Genomic DNA, 18,859 nt, shown 5'->3' on the forward strand with positions numbered 1-18,859 from the left:
ATTAAAAAACTAAAAATGCTATAGGAGGCGTTTTTTGCCCAAAAGGTGATGTCAGACTCGAAGCCGATTTTTTTCATGCAATAAAGATTTATTATTTACAAGCATTTGCCTGCGGCTTCGCTGGTGTGAAATTTTTACGGGCACAATTATTTTTCGTCATAAAAACCTTTTAAGTCTCCTGAAAATCTTGAAGCAGAGCATGCCTATTCAGTGTGTGATTTTATTATATTTGGTTCGCTAGCTGAACATGAACAATCATAAGATATACCTACATACAAAATTAAACAGGTTGGTATAAACATTGCATCATCTCGGATGCGAAGCCCCTACCTCGTACTTAGGATGTTACTACTTAATTTCCATGTACATAATTCAAATCTTTTCCCTTCTGGATCAGTTTTCTAATTTTCATTTTTCATAACATTTTCAAGGATTTCCATTCATTTTACTTTGCGTTTACCCAACCGTCAGAGTTGATTTTATAGGTATGTATCATTTTGACTGTCCAAAATCAAAATTAAGTGAGTCATTAGTTTTGACTAATATTGGACCTACACAGTGAAAAAAAATATTGAAACAAATGTTTCAAAATAGTGAGTTACATGGTTTTGATTTTAGACAGCCGATTTGTACACTGAGATGTTCGATGCATTTATATAGTTTGGTACTAAGTTGATTAGAAACGCCATAATTAATTTAATTTATATAATTTATTTAAATAATAGGAATAAATTAAATAACAATAATTACTTCTTCTCGACATTTTTTTCGAATAATGGCACGGGATAGAACTTTGGCGCTGACACTATTCTGCAAATAAAGAAAGTTTATTAGAATGACACCATCAAAGCAAGATAGCGAAGCGACATATTTTTATAATAAACTACATTTTGCCCCAGGTTTCATATCTTCTGTTATCGTCTATCGGTAATAATTTATATCTTGCTTCCCTGCAATTTGTAGAAGCGATTTCATGAAATGAATATAAGGAAAGTGTGCAAAAAGCGTTAATTAATTGAATTTGTGATATCCGATATTACGCATCAAAGAAGTGCATCTGTATTCTTGGTAAAATTCCACTATAACCAATAAAACCAGGCGTGGTGAGTCACGCAATGTTTATTTACATATAGTTACGTGCTTATTGAAAGAGGCTAATTTATATGGCTAAGTTCATTATGTCCATTTATGGTTTGACAATTAACGCTAATTTGATGAAGTACTTGATAACAATTAGAACGCGGGAAGCGGTGTTCAAGTAAATAGATTTTTGACTGAAGGCGATTAGGTTTGTTATCGATCTTGTACACTTGTAAATTTGTGGCGAGTTAATCAAATGTTGAGGCGAGTTAACCACAACACAAACTCGCTCACTGGAAGAGAGGCAAGTGATTTGTCAACGATGTCTTTTCTTGTGATCGTATAATATGATCAGTATCATGGAATGACATCAACAATGTCAGGAAATAGACAATGATGAAATTCATACACTAAACGGGTTGACTACAGTCTTGCAGAAGCGAGACAAGCCGGCTGTACCAGCTGCTGTCTTGTTGGTGACCACATCATGACGTGACTAGTAACAGAAGCGTTTAGAAATTATACGACTGATCAGTACTTAGTTACAAGTAGTCTCATGCACACTAATAAACTAGTCTAAGTGCCAGTTTAGTTCAAATTGGTTTCGTCACGATTTTTTTAAATCTTTCGTGAAAATGATCACTTATTGCATAATCAGTTTTATACAAACGCGGCGCTTGTAGGATTCGAACCTGAGATCTGTCGGTTCACAGGCGCTCTTAACCGCTGAACCACCACCACTTCAATCACGTTTGTATACTTACTGGTACACTAGAGGTCGCGGTGGGTCGACCACAGTCGTGCTGGGTAGAAGTGAGGCAAGCAGCTCTCCAACAGCCGCTGTCTTCTTGGTGACCGCGTCTGACGTGACGCTGACGAGGTTGTTCAATCTGTCCGCGATCTTGGATGGGCTGGGCGGGCTCAGCACTGTTGATGGTTCGGGAACCTGTCGCAGAAGTTTTGAGTCAGAAGTTTGTTTGTTATCTTTATTGTTGGTACATAATTTTATAAAAATACATGATTATATTATAGGAAATAATGCATAATGGCGATATGGAATATGTTTTAAATAAGAACCACACTTTTTTTTCTTATTGAGTGTGTTATTGTTAACGCTTGTGTCAGATTTTACCTGACGTGACTTTCAGCACTACCGACGGCCGTCTAGTGGCAACTAGTTGGCGAACTGTTTGTCAATAGACTACAGTCGACATAAGATGCGCCTCATTAGATGCGCTTTCGCTTCGAAGAACCTCATCCCATTAAGGCACTTCATGTGATTCAGACAAATTTTGGTTATTAAACTTGCGTTGATGTAAATTACTTACCTGGTATGTGAAAGGCTGTACTAATACAGGTTTATGCACCAGATGAGGTTTCGCGACATGCATCAGCACAGGTTTTTCCACCAGCACTGGCTTCTCCACAAGTATTGGCTTCTCTACGACCACTGGCTTCTCTACCACCACTGGCTTGGCGTGTGCCAGTGCGGCTCCGGCTTTCAAAGCCGCGACAGCTTTCAGTGCCTTGGCTCCCAGCACGGCTGCACCGCCGAGCAGCACGCCCTTCGCAGCTAACACTGCTAGCCCTTTGACCACGGCGGCTTTCGCGGCAACCAGTGCAGCGCCTGATTAAAAAAAAATAGGAAATGTCAGTCACTGATATAAGAACCATGGATTTAATAAGTACTTCGTCGGAGTACCTACTGATTCCATGATAAGAACATTACGTAATGTCAGTCAATATTTCTAAAAAAACAAATGTAGGTAGAATCTGTTTTCTTCAAGTTTTCATAATCGATATCCTCTCTCTCTCTCTCATCTGAGCGTTTTCCCGGTTGCTCTTCAGCCGTTGTATACATACTATAGGTAGGTTGTATAATACTCTAGGAAGACTTAGGTATTTAATTTTGTTGGTCAGGGCCGCGCGGGGCCCTTCTAGATCTATATTGTTGGTAGTATTTATTTCTTTTTGTTGATCTCTGATTGCCGTAAAACGAAATATTGGTACCTACCTAACAATTGTTAGGTACCAATATTTCATTTTGGATATCTACGCCATGGAATTAGTTGGTACTCCGAGCACTTACTAATTCCATGATCTAGACTTCAATGACAATTATTTGCGGGACATTTTTATCGAAATTTTTAGTGTGAGTTTAATTATGATCACGTATGTTTTTTCTTAATTCATAGTTTTATCTTAATTCTTGTAAGTATAATTGTACTAAAATTAATTTTGTTTATGTATAAATGAAATTATCCTTTCCATTTATTATTGGAACTGAAAAAGTAAGTTATTTATATTTATTAAAATAAAATAACTTAGTGTTAGTACATGTCTGTTTTAAACAATATTATCATAACACGTGTCATTGGGGGTCAGTAAGATTGGCAGTAATTAACGGGTTTTTTTACTGATTAGGAAGAATAAAAACAAAAATAATGGCTACAAAACTAAGCGTTTGTTTGTTTAATACATTGATGAAATTAAACTACGATTCTCTGAAAAATCGAAAATTTTGGTCTATAGATAAATAAACAAATATATTAGGACAAATCACACAGATTGATCTAGACCCGAAGTAAGTTCGAGACTTGTGTAATGGGATACTAAATCAACGATACTATATTTTGTAACAAATACATATATAGATAAACATCCAAGACTCGGGCCAATCAGAAAAAGATCATTTTCCATCATGACCCGACCGGGGATCCAACCCGGGACCTCTCGGTTCAGAGGCAAGCACTTTACCACTGCGTGCGCCACCGAGGTCGTCAGATGAAAGTTCACATTTTCATATAAGTACCAAATGGTCCGATTTAGAGCATGTTCCATTGCTCAGTTGCGCTGTGACGTCCTGCGTCGAAGAATCAACGAAGAAGAATATAGCATGGAATTAGTAGGTACTCCGTGAAGTACTTACTAAATCCATCGAACGTAGAAATTGTATGAAGTCGTCGAAAACGCAGTTGAAGTTGTCAAATGAAGTTGTCGGTGTCAAACTCTATAGACAACAATGGAGCACGACGGAGCGATGGGGACACGCTCTTATAGAAAAACCTGATAACCATTAAATATATAGGTATATATTCTACTGCGGCGTGTGGTTTCATTCTGCTGATAGGCAACGATAGCATTTCAAAGAGGGTAGACGTCCTCCAAATCTTTCAATCAACCGGGAACATGCGAAGATGATTGAAAGAGAGAGAGAAAGTAGATATTCTACTACTGCTATTTACAACTGTAAATAGCAGTAGTAGAATATCTACTTTAGTAATAGTTAGACCAAAGGCAAGCAGTGGTTTAACTAAACCACTGCTTGCCTTTGGTCTAACTATACCACGACTTCTCAAGAAAACAATGATTAAATAAATATATAAGTCTTTCGATCGAGATTTATTGCTAACACTGGTGTCAGTGTGAGTCGCCTGAAAGCATCTGACATGACCTTTACCACAACTGACGGCCCTCTAGTGGCAACTAGTTGCATACACTAACCAAATAATCTACCAAAGCGCAGCTTTCCTCACGATGTTTTCCCCCGTCGAAAGCAAGTACTCTATGAAATCTACCACATGAGTATAGAGAATATGAGGTGAACCTTTAAGAACGGCGCCTTTGGCCAGGACCCCTGCACCCGTCGCGGCACCTGCTGCAGCTAGCTGGGTGCTCAGCTCTGTGCAGTATGCTGGTGGCACCAGGCATGAGAGGCACGCGAACTGGAATACAAGACAAGACTTTGCTGAGTTAATGTTTAAGGAAGGCATTTATGTGTATTTTTTTTATTTAATAAATAAAAAAATCACACATATAATTCATAACATGTAACGAGCAAGTCTATCGAAAATAGTATAGGAAACGATGTTATTCAACTTAAAATAGAGAAAAACTGCGCCCTCTTGAGATAGTCTCACAGACATGGCGCTAGGGCAGTTACTTAAGAAACTATATGACAATTTACAAATATTAGAGAACATTTACAAGAATTTGGCGAAAGAGACACTATTCTTGAAATCACACGACAAATGTATTTTATATATCTAAATATTATTTATTTACAAACTTTGTTGGACTAAGATTGTGACAAACATTTAGTTAAGCAACGACTTTGATTATTTTTTGAATTGTTAGTGTATGTCATGGATTTCATAAGCACTACGGAATTATAATTCCATGGTATATATATATATATAAGTACACTCACCGATAAAATAACTAATTTTAACTCCATTTCTAAATTTTCACTTGTCTATGTCACTTGATCACAAACTCTGATCAATTTCTTACTATATATATATTCTTATACTAAAATAAAATTGCAAAACCTAATTATCTGCAAAGTATTTTGGTAGATTGTTTTAAGTTGACCATCGTAATTTAAGCACCTTGAATTAACTTAAGCTAATCACTTTGATTGACCAGGTTTTTAACTAATTACTTTTACATCATGCTTTTGGAATTCTCAACAAATCAAATTTAATTTTATTATCGTTCTTGGATGGCACTATATATTGGTACTTTTAAGTTATATGGATTACGAATAATAATAATATTATTTACGGTAAATAACATGTGAACAAAATTGCTTAGTTTTGTCATTGCCTTATCCTTATAGGTATTTTGAATCACAAATATAAAAAACAATAATGTTTTATCTGATTTGTGTTCCGAAAGTAGCATGATTGACTGCATACCAATTACCATATCACAGAGTACTTTATTATAGACTGACACCAAAGTTTAGCGGAGCCTGAGCTCCGACTCTCAACGGCTGAGGAAGAAACCAGGAATAGTCTTAGATGAGACAGACCATACAAAAGTCATAGGCTGATGTCGATAAGCAGGATATGTGCGCCTAAACCATGTCGAATATGTGGAGAAGTGGAGAAGAATAGTAGGAAAACGGATCCTGGGCTCCGACAACAAGGAACCGGAAAACGTTCAGATATAGTTTCCAATTTTGATCTAAACTGAACAGAGCAGTCTAATGTGCGTCAAAGAGGTCAGGAAGTAAGTGTGTCACGAGTAATAAGCACGCATATGTTAATTGTTTTATTCAATACTTGCGTTGGCAAAAAGATGTAGAGCTGTTGTTGTTATAAAAATATCGCAATATTTTTTATCCATGTGAAAATAATGAAACTTTAAATTATATATACATTATTATGATAGATAAAGAATATATAGCAAGATACATGTTCCTATTCTCAGAACAAGCATATGTTTTCCTCATTTAAATTCCACGAACAAGAATTAGATAAAACTGTTACAATTAAAATTTAATTTTTAATGGCCCAAAGAGAATCATGTTTTTCATGATAAAAATGACGTCACGACGTCATGTGCGTCATGTGACTTGTCTAAAAAAAAATCGTTTTTCATTAGCTTCTATTTAACGTCCTCGGGCATTTTTTTATATTTTTAATTTTTAAATTCGTTAGGTTTTAATATAATTTAAGGCTGCCACACACCTAATGCGTCTGCAACACGAGTCACGACCCGTTGAATACGTGCAGTATAGCTGCAACCCGCCTAAATATAAAATACGTTTTCAATCTTCTTATTATGTTTTCTCGATATGTTTTCTAAATAAATATTTTTACTTTCTTAATATTAACTCTACAGATTTTTAGGCGAAGAAAGTGGTCTACATTGAATGGTATTTGAAAGTAACGTCAATATAAGAGTGAAGATCAAAGGGGTTTCACTGTTTGAAGGATTTTGGACCATGTACTGTTCGTTTTGTGTGTAGATTGTGATTTTTACTATAATAACTATAGGATGGAACTCTTACGACTGATGATTTTCCAGGTATGTATGTAGATACTTAAATGCGGATTTTTGTGATCAACAGATTTGGTAAAAGTCAGTCTACCAATAGCTGTTATCGGACTGATATATAAATTAATTATCATGGGATGTCCGCAAGTAACACGACCTCAGTGGCGCACTGGTAAAGTTCTTGCCACTGAACCGAGAGGTCCCGGGTTCGATCCCCGGTCGGGTCTTGATGGAAAATGATCATTTTCCGATTGGCCCGGATCTTGGATGTTTATCTATATATGTATTTGTTATAAAATATAGTATAGTTGAGTTAGTATCCCATAACACAAGTCTCGGACTTATTTTGGGGCTAGCTCAATCTGTGTGATTTGTCCCAATATATTTTATATTTATAACTCAAATAAATCTGTGAGAATATTGTTTTAATAATGAATCTTGTAAAGAAAATTTGTAAAGCCAGTTTGTTGGTTAAAAAAATAGGTGTCAGTAGTAGGTATTATATGGGAATATTCTGTTTGTTTTTAAAGTGATAAAATTTAATGAATAATAATAACTTTAAATTTTAAATTATTTTAGTTACTATCTCCATGACATAAGTCTTAAACTCACTTTTAGGCCTCATGAGCCCATATTATTTATTTTATGTCAAAGGTTTTTAATCTACTTAGGCAATTGATAGATTAACAAAATGTAGAACAAGGAGAATCCTGTATCTCAAGTTACCATCCATCCACATGAATCTAAGTAGATCTAATATTGCTTTCTTTCCAGTTTCTTCTGCTATCAATGATTCTATTGGCTGTAACTGGAAAAAAACATGGGACTTCCATCGGCACCTCTAACACCTTGGACCGAACCGATTCAGAATATTTGACACACGAACTGAAACATAAGAAGAAACACAAAATTAAGTCAAAAAGAAGCGCGTACCGCCGAAACTGGACTCCTGAAATGGTCAGCTACTCCGGCTACATGCCTCCATATCTGGTCTTCAACAGAAAGACTGGGGCTTATTATCCTTATTATAAATATTCTGATACAAATTATGTAGCTAATAGAAGAAGCATGCGTTGGAAGAAACATCAGCAGACATGATAAATATAAAATAAAAATATTGAGTTATTTATACATATTTGTTATACAGATACAAGACATACAATGCAATTAATTTGTAACTAATTATAATTGATAAATATAAGTGATTATATTTTCTGTTTTTTTGTTTTTATTTTATTTTATTATTATGTAAGTACTTATAAATGTTTTTGTTTTTATTTATTTATCCTTCAATTTAGTAGTACATACATATAAAAAATACTAATATGTAAGTAGGTATACTAAGTATAGTTCTAACGTGTAGTGTTCTACCGTTCTTTAAGACCATATTAAATGACATGAACAACTTGCTAACATGTTTGTAACATGGAATTAGTAGGTATACTCTGTACGATGTACTTACTAAATCCATGGTTTGCAGATATGTTTGTTCGACAGCTACATTAAATATCACGTTTATGGTGATTTTTAGTTTCTTATAACTTGAGTTTGTTGAACTCTTTTGGACGTAAATCCAAACTTAACTAAAATAATTATAAAAAAGCAGAGGTTTCAGCCCGACGCCGCGAGGAAGGGCTCCAAGAAGGCAGCAGCATTCTCTGCAAGGTAACTGCGCACCCTTTTGATCGACCGTTTCGTGTGCTGAAATAACAATCATAAATGCTTTTGCTTCTGGACACACATCATTTAAAATAATAATCCGACTTTATAGGTAGTTATACCTAATTTGAATGTTTGAAATAATAAATAACACGTTCATAGTAACACATTCAGGAAGGAAATATGTTTTTGTGTTAGTAAACAACGTTATCAAAGTCCTCAACCCAAATTGATTGGTTGATGAAATAATTGAAAATATTTTTTTTGAGATGACTCAGTTCCATATTCTTGGAGATTTATATTTGTATATTGTAAACAAAAATTTACATTCGAATACGATGGTTAGGTACTTTCCCGTGGGCCTGGTTTCGTTCAATTTAATAAAATTCGAAATTTATATGACAGAACTTGATAATCAACTAATCTTTTCCTTATTACTCTAAACCAGTTATAATAAATTAAAAAAATAATATAAATAAAAAAACACATTTTTGCTTATTTGCTCGGAAGGAATTAAAGATGCTTTAAATAAAATTAAATAACTATTATGGCTGAACAATCTTAAGTATACATGCATTTTTTATTTTCTTTAAAAGGACTCCCATTTTTATAAAGGAAATACTTTATTAATCAGAAAAAATAACTCTGTGTTGTGTGGTACCGCCCTAAAACAGGACCACTACAATCCTCCGTACGACACATCGTAGGACATGTGGCCCTTAGTCACTACTAAGGGTCACATAGCCTTTGCAACTGATAGGTAACAATAGTATTTCCAAGGAGGATTGACAACTGGCAAGCTGCCGGTACGATCACAGTCAAATCTTTAAATTTTTTTGGTTTGTTTTTACGCGGTCCCTCGGCTTAAGGGCTTTTCAAACGAAAATGAAACGTGATACACGTGAGAATTTACATGATTTTTGTTACTTACTTAAACTACACGCTAAGATTTTAACGCGTGACCAATTGTTTACACTTGTAACAAATTGCTCTTTGTTTTTTTTTTGTAACTGGACACGCCTTAGTTCATAGAAATAAAAGTAAAAAATCCAACACGTTTGTTCAGTGGCAGTCATGGGGCAATGGATGTATGATGTTTTCTAAATTACCATAACAAGATCAACTTTATATCGACAAACCTATTTTATTGTACATATGATTTCAAGTTACGTATAAACATGGAAACAAAAGGTTTTTATATAATGACAATGATAAAAAACTCGATTTATATATATCGAAATCGATCGACACTGTATACCGATTCAGTTTCATCATATTAGCTCACAAAATTTGTATATATATATACATATATATATATTTATATATACTGTTTACCTATACTATATATATATATATATATTTATATATATATATATATATATATATATATATATATATAGTATAGGTAAACAGTATACAGTGTCGATCGATTTCGAAGTTGACGATTTTTTGATCTCCCATACAAATTGGGTGATAAGCCGAGCGAAATTGTATGCAAAGTCGAAATTCTTCGTTCTTTAATAAATCTTTAATAATACAAAAACTTCCACATTATTTCTCTTTTGGAAATTTTTGTATTCCATACTGAGTATATTGCAAAAAAATAGTGCAGTGCATAAAAAAGCAATCTGTATAAAATCCGGATAGCATGCAGAAAGTTAACTAATGAGATATCCAGTTATACAAATTAAGTAGTTACTTGTCGACTGTTTACCAAATAATTACAATTACGCGTTATAGATGCAATGTTGTGTCGATTATGGAATACTAAGGATGACATAATCAAGATGGCTATAAATTTACATTGTAACAAATGGCTTGTTGTAAGGGCAGAACCTCACTAGAGTGGAGACGAGATATTGTCTAATATATTAAGTATACCTGTGCCTTTACAGGCATTCCTCACGCAAATCCCGCACAAATCTCGCGCGCTCCACCGCTTTTCTGTTCAACACTGTGTCAGCACCATAAGCTACTAGCTCGGGCTGTAGATTTTCGATTGTCAGTATATAAATACTTAGTTACTAAATTAAGGCTAAAAGTAGCCTATGACACTCTCCAGATCTCCAGCTATCTCCTTACCAAAAATAACCTCAATCCGTTGCTTCGTTTTGACGTAAAAGTCGGACAAACAAACACACGTTAACATTAATAACATGGATTTATGTAACTTAGAGCCGTCAAGTATCCCAATTCTGGGCAAAGGCATCCCCTCCATTACTTCAATTGATATAGAAATGAAATTTGATAGCTTCTTTCATTCATTTGTTTTAATTGCGATCTTCTGAACAAAACGAATTTCTGTTTTACTAAAAATAATTATTATGAGAATATTCTTCTCGTGCTGATGAAATATGGCCCTTATGAAAGGGCAATGTGAACCTACACCATAATAAAGGTTTTGTGGTTTCAGAATAGCGGCAATAAAATAATAAACTACAAACAAAAATAAAATACTTATAACCAGCGCTACATTATACAGGGTGTAACAAAATACCTATACGGGGTGGTATGACATGGTACCTTCCTATGTTACCTACATAGGAAGGTACCATGTCATACCACCCCGGTATACAGGTAATTTTAACTCCCTATATAAATATTAGACCTCTGTGCTTAATTTATTGTTTAGTAAACCGTTAACCATTATTCAACGAGGATTCATTGAATAGGGTTGCACAAAATTTAGGATGCTTTTTTCTAGGCACTAAGTTGGCTTTATGTCACATTTCCTAAAGTCGATGCAACATCGTAATAAATAAATACATCAGCTAACATCTTGTATATTTCAGTAAATCACTATAAAAGTAGAAAGCCATTGCTTCGTTATTGAGTTGATTTGTAGAAGTGAATTGTGAGACATTGAAACTAAAACATGAACCGCTGTTTGGTGAGAGTGATACGCTGATTTTAACTTTTGGATTAAGTTGTTTCTTAGTAAATTGTAAAAGTTAACGTGTTCATTTCAGGCAACTAATTATGGCCTAAACGGCTCAGAACATAAAAACTTATAAATAAAAATGTCTCGAAACCGATATTGATACATGCATACATATATGACTGTCCAAATCAAAAGGACCTAATGGCACTATTGCCGTTGTTGGAATACAAAACAACGGCTATAATGGCGTAATGCCGGGCGCCATAAGGTCCTTTTTGATTTGGGTGGCCAAATATTATCACGCCTGTTTCCCATAGGGTAGGCAGACCGATTTCCGCTTGCCACGATCCTGTCAAATCTTAACCGCTTCCTCTATAATCATCACTCTTCGCTCTATGCATGCTCTTCGGTTATGTGTGCTCCAGCCTATATAGATGTTCCAGCATATTTTTTTTTATCCTATTCCGTCCCACTGCTGGGCAAATCTCTCCCGCAACTCCTTTTCTCCAATTGTTGGGCTTTGCATTGGATAGAACAGCGTGGCGTTCTATCCAATACAAAATCCAACAATTTGTTTCATAAATACTACATATCACCAACTAAACTTAATGTTTTTCCAGATATTTGCCTTGGCTTTCATTGCCGTAGCAGTTGCAAAACCAATAAGTAAGTACATATTTATATCATTCATTGAATCATTTCTATTTTATTTATATTTACTACAGTATTTTTTCGATCACGTGGAGCGTGTAAATAAAAATTATGGATAATATTTTTCTGTAATATTATTTCGTCCCAGTAGTAGTCTGCAGTCTGCATTCAGCTTGCGTGCTAGGTCATGGTTCATACTCCATATCCATCCATAAATGCTTTACTAGTGGGATAAGCTGATGAGGATAATTCTACTTCTTTCGTAGATATTGTCGTCGATGTTGACGATGGCGACAATGTGAAAATACTTCATGGAGAAGTGGACCATGCTCATGAAAATCACGTAGCCTTTCGCCAGGGAAGCCATGAAGTCGAGCCCGACCATTCACATCTTGTGCCAGAGCACAACAACCACATAGGGGACCCTCACAATCATGTGGCGTCCCACAATCATGAAAGTCACGCAAGCCTTCACCAAGTGAGCCACGGAGACGACCATGCTCACCAAGTGCTGATGACAGAGAACCACAATCATAGACGGCACAGTCAATAGTGTACGCAATGTTTGACGAATGACGGATTGGACTCGAAACATCCGACGATATGTGCTTATCCAATTATTATAGCCTTGCCCTTATTATGTATCCTTTAATGTGTCACATAAATTATTATTTAGCGAGATGTTTAGTGTATTAATTTATTTCATAAATTTATTTATTTATTTGTTAACACACAAAACATATTACAATACAATACTAATATTTTACAAGCATTTGTTGGTATTGTTCTAAATTATAATCCAATGGATGTGTGCCTAAAAGCTTTTAAACATGATATTTATAAAATACTAGAGAGCGTTGACAAAGGTAAATAATATTACCTTAGTATGTGTGTATGTAAAGTAAACAAAACAAAAGGTTAGTAATTAAAAAAAGACATCGTTACAATCACTGAAGCAGGATTTTTTAGGGCTCTCTCTCCCTTTGAGCATTTCCCGGTTCCTAAGTCGTTAAGCGTCAGAGTTGAGGGTCAGCTGCTACTTTTCTTCGAAATATATATAGTTGTTAGTTCTATAGTCACGTAAATGAAGCTCTTATTGATGGACGATAAGTCCAAAACCATATATAGTTTTGGACTTATGACGCTAATATTATAAATATTAGTGTAAGATTTTTTATTTGATTTGGTCTTTCTTTTCACGCTTAAATATTTTGAAATTTGGGAGAATGTAGGGTACCTTCATTCCGGAAAAATAATTTTTCTCGTGCTAAGATCACGCTGGCGGAGCCGCGGGAAAAAGCTAGTGAATAAATAAAGTTAATTAAGCAAATATCATATTTTTGAAAGTCGATGCGACATCGCAAAATTATAGATGCAAGAATACCACGAGTGTTGAGGTCAGAATGACATCTTGTAGGTCCCATAAATCCGTATATAAGACGAGATCTGCCCTTAGATCATCAGTGTGGGGACTTTTAGTGATAAAATCAGTGGTGAATTGAGAAATAATACTTACAAAATGAACAGCTTTTTGGTAAGTCATATGTTTTTTATCATTTAAGGAACTGGTTTTTTGAGGATGTTTTCGTTTGGATACAAGCTTTAGAGTTTTTAGGACTTTGTGTAGATTTTAATTATATAAAAAATGTGATTATTTGTACCTACTTGAGGAGTAGTTAGTTATGACCCTAATTATAACTAATATCAGGTTCCTGAAATTAACAAATTATTTCTTTTACAGGTTTTTGCTCTGGCATTGATTGCTGTAGCTGCTGTTGCGCCAGAAGGTAAGTTTTTATCAATAACTACTAGTACTTTCAATTTATGTATTTCTTAGTTATGTGTAATAAATAGGTGATAGCCGTCTCTGTTTTTTCTTCCTCTTCAACAGCATATTTGTAATTTGTTAATTTTTGATGTTGTGTCATCATGTCACTTCGCTGTAGAAGCATAACACCAAACACTTTTATAGTTTTGAATATATCGACGTGGACTTAATTATTCATTAAGTCAATGTAAAAAGGGGAATGGAATGAAATCTGTAGATTTTCTCATCACTAACTTTACTCTAAATGTCCCTATAAACTTTATAGGTGAGAATTTTTTGTCTTATTTAATAAATTTAATAGTTACATTTTTTAACATAATTTTTGTCAATTAGAGCTAAGAGAGAAAAATTACAATAAAATAAACTTAAAACTAATCTTAAAACTACTAATCTATTTTTATAACGTTTAATTAGAAAAAATAATTAAGTCTATAAATTAATTGCATAATAATTTATCATCAATGGATTGCACTTCGGATTTTAGTTAGGTTATAGTTATTTTGAGGTTTGCATGACGCTCAAGATTTGAGACTTTAATTTTGATATAGCACCGACACCCACAATTAGACCTACACGTGCGTTACAATGTTATACAAATTTACGCAGTACATAGACTTTTACCCCTATAATGTGTAATAAATATACGATAAATAACAATATTATTGTTTATTTATTGATATTTAAAACATTATTTTATACACCGATTTGATTCCTAGCTTCAGCGGGGCATGATTACGCTGGGCATGGTGGCCACGGAGGGGACTATGGTCATGGCGAAGTTCACCAAGGGAATGGAGGACATGAAAAGGACCACGGCCATGGGGACTTTAAACACGGCCATGGGCATGACCAACATGGCGGACACGGAGGCAACGACCACAGTCAACATGGCGGCCATTAAATTTACTGATTCGTACCGAAACTATTGGACTATACTCAATATACCTAATGTTTTTTAAAACTGTGCTTTTGATTTACCTCGTATTTTTTCTTATTTGACAAAGACATGTCCTATTTCTTATTCCCCTATTTATATTGTACTTATGTAAGTAATATTTGATTCGTTTTTATAAAAAAATGTGTTGATGCTTCTTATAGGCTGTTGATTACAATTAATATGGGATTAACAATGTTGAAATCACATTTTATGATAGAAATAACCAATTGTTATTTAAAAAGGTTTTTACTTTCCTACACTACAGAGTACCTAATAAATAAATTGTAGTTACAAAAACGTATAAGACACACAATGACAATTTTTTTGAAAATTGATCTCGTATCATGTCATTTCGTATTAGAAGCATAACACTAAACACTTTTATAGTTTTTAATACATCGAGATTATATCAGTATTAAGAGATTAATGAAATCAATTTAAAAAGGGAAATGGATTGAAGACTGTAGATATTCTCATCACAAACTTTACTAAATGTGAGAATGTTTTGTCTAATTTCATTGTTATGGTGGAAATTGCGTGTTAATTAGCTATTGATGGCTTAATTGCGTTTAATGGTTCATGCCATTTATATAAGGACATGTGAGGATGTTCAGGATGTCATTGTTAAAGGAACAGCTTGATAATGTCTCGGGTTGTGGTAAGTAATCTTTGAATTATATTTTTATATTTTTCACTCGAACATTGTTGCCATTATCGCTGTAATCCAAATGTCATATTTTGTTTCACATCATTTATAAATAAAACGGCGAATAAAAATGAAAAGAAATATTAACCATTTAGGTACGTATACATATACTTAGTACGTATATTAATGATATTTAATGTTGGAGAGACAAATAATATATTTTTACAAGTAGCATTTAGACAAACTTGCATTCCTTGGATATGGCTAATAATTTCAGGCAGATGTGTATAGAATTTAATTTCTCTGTTAACTTAGCTAGCGTTACCTTTTATCAGAAAGTGGTGAAACAGACCATTCACCCGTCAAGAGTCTCATTCTTCATGGCCGAGGGTCGTATAACTTATGTCGTATGTAAATAAAACACAAGCAACGAAAACTTTGGTAATACTAATGGAATTTACTTGGCAGTTTCTCGTGTGCGTGCTGATGTTGGCATCCGTGGCTGTCAGCCTGGACATGCCCGGGGACTTGAAACAGCCTGACCAGAAGCTTCCCGACGCACCCAAGCTACCCGACGCTCCCAAACTGCCTGATGCCCCCAAACTGCCCGACACCAAGCTGCCCAGTTTAGGCAGAAAATAATAGCAAAAATCGATTGAATCTACCCAAAAAACTGACCTAAGCTAAGCAAGGCTTTTTGGCACGAATGTCGCAGATCTATTTGGATGTTGTCAAAATTCTGGCTAGCCGTATTATTGTACAAAATGTAACTGCATAGTACCTAGATTTTGTTGAAAATTTGTGCTGAACAAGCCGAGTAATATATATAATTAATTGTGTATGAAGCAATAAAGTAAGCTGCAGCTAATTTCGTCTTTTAATTTCAATCTCAACAAGTTTAAATGAAAAAGTGAGTTTTATATTTTATTTTTTTACATGTATATCTTTTCTACCAAACTTTTTGAAATTTTGCATGCATAGGTAGGGAAATATGGATCGAAGTAAGTTTCTTTCTAGGGGCTACCATGTTATATAAAACACGTAGCATATCATTTCGTCCACACGATATGGGAAAAAGAGACAGTATATGTGGACGTTGATAACGTAGGACTAGAAATAGCGCTACTTCGCTGGTATGTTACAGTACGATTTACTGGGAAACAATTAAGTTCAATAAATTGTTGTTTACACCTTAAACCTTTGTTATTAGTAAAGTTGCAAGTATTTTAATCGCAAAAATAGCTACAGTTATAAGTAGGTAAAGCAATTAAAATGCAACATTGCAGGGAAAATGACAATGTTAATCTATTTATCAATAGTACGGCAATAAGGGCGTGTAACCTTCTGTGCCTAGGATTCGACTAAGACTTCGCACTAAGAAGAACATAGATTTCGCAGCTGTAAGCAACAATAACATTCCCAAAGAGGGTTGACGTCAGGCAACGGCTGATTGTGAAATCACCGCCAAATCTTCATTAGGTACGGTTATTCCGAAATCTTCAAAATTGTTAGCTTAACTTTTTATGTTGACACCCGGCTTCGCATTCCAGAATGCAACGAGAACATAGATAAGTAGATACTTCAGAGTAGGTATTTAATGTTTTTTGGAAGTAGGTAGGTACAGCAAGTACATCAACTTGTTTAAAACATACTTATACTTAGGTAGAATGCATCTAGCGTCCAATAGAAACAATAGTGATTTTTCCCCGAAACAGAAACATTCGATTAGTAATAACATTTTGTTTACTAAGAAAAATACCTACTCAATATGGTACAGTCAACACCATGTGAACCTACCCTAATTCATTGCAAATTCGCCGCTATTACCACGCCGCCATAGAGGTTCATGCAGGGTAACTTGATGTGCTGTTGACTGTACCTAATTTGATTAGTGGAGTTTTTCGAGACTTATGTCATTATGCTATTATGCACATCGTATTTTTTTCCGCCATTATATTTTTTATGAGGAAATAAATGAGCTTATTATACATATTATTTTAATATGCAAAGTTGAAATGGGATTTAATAAAACATTGTAATTTGTATAATTATTTAATTGATTTTTCTATGGCACAATGTTGCAAACTCACTAAACAAATGATGTCCTCAACGTGTCTGTTTGTTTATATGTCCAGTAATTCCTTTAAAGAACCATTCATTTACTTTTAAATTTACCTTCCTTTACTTTTTTAAAATAAATAATTTCTTCTTCTGATATATAAGTAGGTACGTTACTTTTATTAACATAGTTTTTGAGTAGGTACCTACCTATCTAAAGCTTTCCAATTATTATACTCTTTTACACACCATATCCTATAATCATTCCGATATATAGGTACTTATGCTAAGTTTATAGTTTGGATGAATACCTATTGTTTTAGAAAATGACGCGAAAAAGTAGCTGTGCAGATCAAATTTATGACAAAATGATTCGATTTTTGACTCCTTTGTTTTACTTCACAGGTTGTACCTAAACCGAAAAAGGTGGTATTCCATTTAACATATTCTTTGTCAAATATTATTGATATAAGTAGATATACTTATAGCATACATAGACATACATATAGCAATAATGTTAGTTATATGTATGTATGGGAGACATCTCATGAAATGTAAAATTAGAAAAGTGATAAGGACGAATTTATACTTTCATTAGCGCCTGATAAAATAAGAATAAATTGTCTTCAGCGAGTTTGCGGTTAGTACCATGTTTTCTCTAGTTTTTTTAAAATCTATCTACTAGCCGCGGGCACATCTGTGGCAGTATTATTGGTGGTAGCACCAACGGCGTCTGATGCTGTGCTGGCGATGGTGGCAGTGGTCAGCGGAGCTTCGGTGGTTGTGGTGACGTCGTCGGCTGCTGTCGCTGCCGTGGCCAGCAACAGCAGGCTTAGTGTGAAGAGAAACTGGAAATTTATTATGTGTAAAATTTATGTAAATGTAATAGGGTATATGTAATAGTTACGTGATGAGTCATAGGCAGTCAGTTATCTGCTCCCGACTGTACTTACATTGAAACAGAAATCGTTACTTTTTGGTACGATATAAAAATAATGAATAGCTTATTTAAATTTTGCTTCCAATAGATTTACAAGTCTATACGTTTTTAAAAGATGCGTGAAGTTTTTTATTAAAAAATTCTATGATAAAAATGAACTTACCTGAAATTTTCCCATAATTCAGTCCGGCGAATGTGAAGCCTGAAGAATATATCAGAGAAAAATCTCACGATCCTTTTATATCTCGAGAAGGACATGGGAAGCCAGCGTGTCGCAAATTAGATAATTATCGGAGCTATTAACAGGAAACTAATTAAAGACTACAATAACTGGATAATTAGATCGCGGTATGAGAGCAAAAACTTGAGGTTTTAATTTGAGGTGTCCATGA

At 34.4% G+C, this 18,859-nt stretch overlaps 2 protein-coding genes and 1 long non-coding RNA gene across 4 annotated transcripts; 1 reads left to right on the top strand and 2 right to left on the bottom strand.

Moving 5' to 3' along the window:
• Positions 1-691: 691 nt before the first annotated feature.
• On the bottom strand, positions 692-9,718 carry LOC128677852 (uncharacterized). 2 transcript variants are annotated; one of them, XM_053758999.2, is made up of 5 exons: positions 7,594-9,718; positions 4,688-4,805; positions 2,409-2,707; positions 1,845-2,026; positions 692-810 (listed from the first exon to the last, which is right to left on the bottom strand). In XM_053758999.2, exons 1-5 carry the CDS (start codon positions 7,594-7,596, stop codon positions 747-749), a joined length of 666 nt encoding a protein of 221 aa, XP_053614974.1. In that variant the 5' UTR covers positions 7,597-9,718; the 3' UTR covers positions 692-746. The 2 variants fall into 2 exon arrangements, with proteins under 2 accessions (XP_053614974.1, XP_053614973.1); XM_053758998.2 differs by lacking the exon at positions 7,594-9,718 and adding an exon at positions 5,291-7,436.
• A 3,724-nt stretch (positions 9,719-13,442) lies between these two features.
• Positions 13,443-16,337, top strand: LOC128677759 (zinc transporter 7-like). Its single transcript, XM_064436550.1, has 4 exons — positions 13,443-13,592; positions 13,800-13,845; positions 14,603-15,481; positions 15,938-16,337. The coding sequence occupies exons 1-3, from the start codon at positions 13,578-13,580 to the stop codon at positions 14,785-14,787; spliced, it is 246 nt and encodes an 81-aa protein (XP_064292620.1). The 5' UTR covers positions 13,443-13,577; the 3' UTR covers positions 14,788-15,481; positions 15,938-16,337.
• Positions 16,338-17,508: 1,171 nt separating this feature from the next.
• LOC128677760 (uncharacterized) lies at positions 17,509-18,848 on the bottom strand. The gene is made up of 2 exons (XR_008405562.1): positions 18,631-18,848; positions 17,509-18,375 (listed from the first exon to the last, which is right to left on the bottom strand). It is a non-coding gene; the product is annotated as an uncharacterized LOC128677760 (long non-coding RNA).
• Positions 18,849-18,859: the final 11 nt, after the last annotated feature.

Source organism: Plodia interpunctella, chromosome 18, assembly GCF_027563975.2.
Source record: "Plodia interpunctella isolate USDA-ARS_2022_Savannah chromosome 18, ilPloInte3.2, whole genome shotgun sequence".
Taxonomy (NCBI): Eukaryota; Metazoa; Arthropoda; class Insecta; order Lepidoptera; family Pyralidae; genus Plodia; species Plodia interpunctella.